The sequence below is a fragment of the Rhineura floridana genome, chromosome 7 (genome assembly GCF_030035675.1).
Source record: "Rhineura floridana isolate rRhiFlo1 chromosome 7, rRhiFlo1.hap2, whole genome shotgun sequence".
Classification (NCBI taxonomy): Eukaryota; Metazoa; Chordata; class Lepidosauria; order Squamata; family Rhineuridae; genus Rhineura; species Rhineura floridana.
In genome coordinates, this window is record NC_084486.1 from 27163883 (window position 1) to 27170198 (window position 6316).

The 6316-nt window shown below is 58.8% G+C and overlaps 1 protein-coding gene across 1 annotated transcript; it reads left to right on the plus strand.

The window, feature by feature from the left end:
* The first annotated feature begins 609 nt into the window (after positions 1 to 609).
* On the plus strand, positions 610 to 5850 carry LOC133388349 (uncharacterized). Its single transcript, XM_061634326.1, has 2 exons — positions 610 to 1258; positions 4831 to 5850. The coding sequence occupies exons 1-2, from the start codon at positions 838 to 840 to the stop codon at positions 5433 to 5435; spliced, it is 1026 nt and encodes a 341-aa protein (XP_061490310.1). The 5' UTR covers positions 610 to 837; the 3' UTR covers positions 5436 to 5850.
* The last annotated feature ends 466 nt before the right edge of the window (positions 5851 to 6316 follow it).

The following is a 6316-nucleotide window of genomic DNA, read 5'->3' on the forward strand; positions in this document are numbered from 1 at the left end:
AGCAAAACCCTCAATACGGCAAGATTCCCGTTCCGTGCCTGGGACCTACCGGGCAGAGGGACGAGCTTGCGGCCGCTGTCGATGTCCCGGCCGCCATCTTGGATGGGATGCGTGCACACACGGCGCGCTGGCGCGCCGTCGTGTGACGCGGCAGGGAGGCGGGGCGGCTGAAGGCTATTTAAGGCCGCCCCGCCTGCTTCCCGCCATCCAGTTCAAATTTCGGCGGCAATCGGGGCAGCCGCAGCAGCAGCAGCTTCGGCTCGGCGCGGTTTCCTTCAGCGGCAGCTTCGGCCGGGCTCCTTTTGGCGGCAGCTTCGGCGGGGTTCCTTTGGCAGCGATCGCGGCAGCAGCAGCTTCGGCAAGGCGCGGCTTCCTTCAGCGGCAATTTCGGCAGCAGCAGCTTCGGCGGCGGCTTCTCTGCCGGCGCACGTGGGCCTCCGGAGGCTTCCTGTGGCCAGGGTGGCTGGGCGGCAGCGAGCCCCCCCCCCAACCTCATTGAGAGACAGGGAGGCAGTGGCGGCGGGCAACAAGGCCTAGGCGGCGAGGATCCTGGGGCAGTCACGACGAGGCGGCAGCGCAGGATTGGATCCAGCACGGCGAGGACCACAGGCTAGGCGGCCTTTGGCCGGCAACTTTTAAATTTAATTGTTAATTTTAATTAGCGCGGGGGTAGGTGGGGCACGACCCAACCATCAATCCTTGCCACGTGCAGGGCAATTAGGCTACCCTCCAGGATAATTGGGTGCCGGGTGGGGGTATTGATTAAGCAGGCGGGCTCCTTCACAACGCTTTGTAATCACGTCGTTTTGCAAGCGGGGCCCCCTATCTCCCTCTAGTATGCCTAAGAAAGGACAAGGGGGGCCAAAAGGGAAGGGAAAGGCCCCCAGAGCAGGGGGGAGATGCCCACCCCCAGCGGCGGAGGGGGCAAGGAGTGGGGAGGGGCCACCATGGGCGGCCATATTAGCCAGGTTGGAAGCCCTAGAACATGGCTCAAGCCACCCTAATGCACCCCGGGACCAACCTGTGACAGGGAAGAAGAAAGACCCACCACCCAAACGGTCTCGGGGGAAAACACAGCGGCCAGTGAACAGTGCTGATGCAGGGGCTGTTGCTTCCATCTTAGCGCGACTGGATGTGCTGGAGGCCGGGCTCAGGGCTGAGGCGAGGACGCCCAGCATAGAGCCAGGCGCAACTCCCACCCTGCAAGCAGCCCCAACAATGCAGCCCGCACAAGGACCTTCGGCGGAAAGCACACAGGGTGAGTCCTCTATCATGCCACAACAACAAGGACAGCAGCAGTGGAGCTGGGCCCCCTGGGGGTACCCCTACTGGCCCTTTTCCCCACCAGCGGTAACCGAGGGATATGGGCAGGCAGGGACCCCCGCCGGCGGGGGGGAGGTTACGCCACAGCAGCAGCATCCCCTAAGGGAGGCCTGCGAGCAGGTCTGGCACCTCGCCGCTGGGACGGCGACGGAAGGAGGACATCAGCCCGCCCTGTCTGCCAACCCCCCTGCAGAGATATCCGACCCCCTGGGATCAGTCAGAGAGGGGGCCATACCTTTTGGGGAAACGTCTGCCCCACTGGGTTTTCATCTTCTGCCTGCTACGAAGGACAGAATATGGAGGGGAGAGTATGTAGACCTATTCTCGCTCCTGTACAGGGAGCCGGTTGGGAAGGATAAGGATAAAGGAGAACATGCAGAGCCCGATAGGCCCAAGCGCCGACGGGTAGAGCGCTCTTGGGCTAACTGGCTGCCTGCATTCCTTACCTACATGGGGGTGGTAATACAGAGGCAGCCTCACAGGGCCTCGGTACTGATCAAATACCTCGATATCATATACCGGGGCTATTCGGAGTTTCAAGGGACGGCATGGCTGGACTACGACCAGGCGTTCCGTATGAGGGCGGCTTTTGATACATCCCTCCCCTGGGACAAGAAGGAGGCTGACCTGTGGCTGCAATTTATGGCGCATTCTAGACCCATGGCAGGCGATAGGGCGGACAGCGGCCATCTCTTGGCGCGCCAGGCATCAGCAACTGCTTCCCGCGGGCCTGCGGGGCAGGGGGTTCAACCCCGCCTGCTTTGCTGGGAGTTCAGCTCGCGTGGCCTTTGCGGTCGGAGCCCGTGCAGGTTCAGACATGAATGTGCCATATGTGGGGGCCCTCACGCCTGCACTAGCTGCCCCAGGGGCCGCCCCTTCAGGGGTGGAAACAGGGATTCGGCTGGCGCAAGGAGGACAGGGGCTGCAGGCGCAGCTCAGGGAAAGGGGCCCCAGCCCAATTAAAATTGCCGAGCTCCGACACTTACTCCACCTTTACCCCCTAGTCCTAGATGCCCAGTTTTTATTAGAAGGCTTCACAGTGGGTTTTCGGATCCCCTATTTAGGTCCCAGGCGACCTTTCATGTCCTGCAACCTTAAGTCAGTGGAAGGCATGGAATCAGTTCTGAGAGAAAAAATTAGGAAGGAAGTAGTAGCCGGCCGGGTTTTGGGCCCCTTTGCTGCACCACCCATCCCCTCACTCAGAGTTTCCCCGTTGGGCCTCGTCCCCAAGAGGGCACCAGGTGAATTTCGCCTGATACACCACCTGTCCTTTCCACAGGGTGAGTCAGTCAATGACTTTATCCCAGCGGAGCTGTGCTCAGTCCGCTACACATCATTCGACTGTGCTGTGCGAATGGTCAGGGACTGCGGGGTTGGGGCCCTTATGGGAAAGTGTGACATCAAGTCTGCTTTCCGCCTCCTCCCGGTCCACCCACAGGACTTCGAGCTGTTGGGCTTGGCTTTTGATGGTGAATATTACGTGGACAGGGCATTGCCTATGGGCTGCTCTATATCATGCTCTGTTTTCGAACGCTTCAGCTCCTTCTTGGAGTGGGCGGTCAAGAGGCGCGCAGGCTTGCAATCAGTGGTACACTATTTAGATGACTACCTGTTTGCGGGCCCTGCGGACTCAGGCACCTGCAGGGCGTTCATGGCACATTTCGCGGGGCTGGCTGGGGAGCTGGGCGTCCCCCTCGCGGCCGAAAAAACTGAGGGCCCATCCACTGCTATCACGTTTCTGGGCATCGAGATAGATACGGTGGCCCAATGCTGCAGGCTTCCTCAGGACAAGTTGGGGGCCCTCAGGGAGAAGATCTCAGAGGTGGTCAGTTCTAATAAGGTGACATTAGCCACTCTCCAACGGCTGGCAGGCCAGCTGAACTTTGCCTGCAGGGTTGTAGCGCCCGGCCGCGCCTTCCTGCGGCGCGTATATGACGCCATGGCTGGCCTATCACGATCCTACCACCGCACACGGGTGACAGCCGCTCTTAGGGCTGACCTGACAGTGTGGTCCACCTTCTTGCAGAACTTTAATGGGGTCTCCCTATGGAGAAGGGATCGCCTGTTGGAGGCAGAGCTACAGGTGCACTCCGATGCCTCGGGTGCCTTCGGTTTTGGGGTCATTCTGCATGACTCATGGTGCCACGGCAGCTGGCCACAGGGCTGGACACTGGCCGGCCTGACCAGAGACCTGACGTTCTTAGAGTTCTTCCCCATTGTCGTGGCCGTACACCTCTGGCCCGACAAGCTGTGTAATTCCTCAGTCCACTTTTGGTGCGACAACCTCCCCACAGTGCACGTTATTAACACCCTGTCCTCTAGAAACCCCAACGTTATGCTTCTGGTGCGAGCATTCGTGCTCCAATGTCTTCGCTATAATATTCAGTTCCTGGCGCGCCACGTTCCGGGTATTGACAATAGTATTGCTGATGCTCTATCACGGAACCAGATGGAGAAGTTTCGCCAGCTGGCACCGTGGGCAAGGGCTCTGCCGGAGGCGTTCCCCCCAGCGCTATGGGAGATTGGAGGATTGAATCAGAAAGGGCCATAAGCCTTTCTGTGGCGCCCAGCACTTTGGCCAGCTACCAGGGGGCAGGTAGGGATCTATCTAACTTCAGAGAGTCCAGGGGTTACGTCCAGGAGTGGCCCATCCCGGTCGAGCAGCTTATGGAGTTCTGCGTGGAGGGGAAACGGAGAGGCCTTTCAGTCAGGACCATCAAAGGTAAGCTCTCAGGCCTCGCTTTCCTAGCGAAGGCACGGGGCTTTCAGGACTACACGGGTGACTTTAGGGTGCGCCGGATGCTGGAGGGTTGGTCCCGCGAGCGCCCTTGCCCCCCGGATGCCCGCCTCCCCTTTTCCCCAGAGCTATTGTTTGGCCTGCAGGGACAGTGGAAGCACTTGTGTTCTTCCCCTTTCGAGGCCCTGCTATATCATGCTACGGCCCTCACTCTGTTTTTTGGGGCCTTCCGAATTGGGGAGGTGGTGGCAGCTTCCAAGAGGGATAACTCCCTCCGAGCCCTGCTAGTCTCCGACCTCAGCTGGAGGGCAGAGCGGGCCATCCTGCGGCTCAGGCGGTCTAAAACGGACCAGCATGGTAAGGGGCGCCTGGTGGTATTGGCCCCATGCCGGCAGCAAGAACTCTGCCCAGTAACAGCCCTGCGCGGTTTTGTGGCAGCGAGGGGGTCGCAGTCAGGGTACCTATTCATACATAGGAACTCCCAGCCCCTTACCAGATACCAGTTCTGGTCCGTGGCGAAGGCCGCACTGGGGAACTTAGGCGTGGACCCCAGTAAGTTCGGGACACACTCCTTCCGGATAGGCGCGGCCTCCACGGCGGCCCTATTGGGCTTTACTAAAGACAGGCTTCAGGCCGTGGGCGGGTGGTCCTCGGACGCGTACAAGGGCTACGTTAGACCACTTGCTGACACACACGGCGCCAGCGGCTAGACTTTGCCCCCCCCCAGGGCCCCCCCCCATTGTTACCCAATGTCGTTGTTGTTTCAACAGATCGCTGGACAAGATCGGAGCAGCCACGCATCCTCCTATGTGGCCACAGTATGATGTTCTGGGCAGGCCGCAGGGCGGCGAAGTCTCGCTTCGGCACGCAGCTGGGGCTCAGTCAATGGGCCGCAGTGCGGTGGCTGGGACGTCGGGGGATGCGTTGGGATGGGCTCCTGCCAGCCTTGTTTCAACCGGCTGTGGAAGTGGCAGCGCCCCAGGTGCTGGTGATCCACCTCGGGGGCAACGACTTGGGTCTGTTAAAGGGCAAGGCCCTAATTGAACAGGCATGCGGTGACCTCCGGGCCATTGCACGTCGCTGGCCGGGGGTGCACTTAGTGTGGTCAGACATCCTGCCGCGCAGGAGGTGGAATTGTGCCGGTGACCCACGAGGGATGGACAGGGCACGGAAAAAGGTGAACAGGCAAATTCAGAGGGCCCTTAGGGACTTAGGAGGTTCTGTCATCCACCACCCAGAGGTGGGCCACAACAAGCTTGAGCTGTTTCGGCCTGACGGCGTCCATTTGACGGACAAGGGCAACGACATCTTTCTAAGGGACCTGCAGAAGGGTTTACACCAGATTCTTATCGGGTGTGGGGTAAAGGGGGACTAAGCAGAGGCTTGTCCCCCTTCTGTGGCGAAGAAGTGCGGGGAAAGGTTAAAGGGAAAGGGCAGCTAGGTGACACCTTTAGGCACCTTTGGGGGTGACAGGCGGTCCGGAGGCCTGCAGCTCAGGGCTACACGGCCCGGGGACAGGGTACGGGCCGCCTTTGGGGCCAACGTGCCTCATCCGCTCAGAGTTTCAGGGCTCCGAGGGGCGGTGATGCGGGTTGGACCCCCTACACATCTTCAGGGTGTGGCTGGAGCTGGGGGGCTGGCACAGGGCAGCCCCAGGCTCAGGCAGGGCATGATCGCCCGATAGCTGCTAACAGGCTTTGCCTGGATCTCCAGAACGCCCCGCCCTTAATCTCCCTTCTGCAGGTTCATTATTCAATTGATTCTGTTTAAATAAAGTGGCCCATCATTTACCCAAGCAATGGTGTCTGTGTTTTATTTCGGCAATAGGCCGCAATCACAACAGCATAAAAAACATTTAAACTGATCTTTAAAACTTCAGAAAGTATAAAAAACACATTAGTTTAAAAATCTAAAAAAAGATTTTAAAAAAATCTTGGGAAAATAAGAAGGAATTCACCTGGTGCCCAAAAGTCCGTGAAATAGGCACCTCTCTGCACAGAGAGAGCCTCTCTGGGCATTCCACCACCAGTGTGTCACCACTGAAAAGGCTCTCTCCCCAGTAGCCACTCACTGAACCTCATTTGGTATAGGCATTTACAGAAAGGCTACGATTTTGAGGTCAAGGTAGGTACATGTGTGAGGAGACAATTCTTCAAGTAACCTGGCCTCAGGCTGTTTAGAATCTTAACATTAGCAGAAATGGAAATGGAGGAGAAGCCTGGTGGATGATAGACTAGTGTCTTTCCCCAGCAGGGA

What these genes read in the sequence shown, in the direction of transcription:
- LOC133388349 (XM_061634326.1), top strand. Translation starts at nt 838, where the DNA reads ATGCCTAAGAAAGGACAAGGGGGGCCAAAAGGGAAGGGAAAGGCCCCC. An exon ending in TTCGGCGGAAAGCACACAGG is followed by an intron (nt 1,259 to 4,830) that starts GTGAGTCCTCTA and finishes TTGTTTCAACAG; the next exon opens with ATCGCTGGACAAGATCGGAG.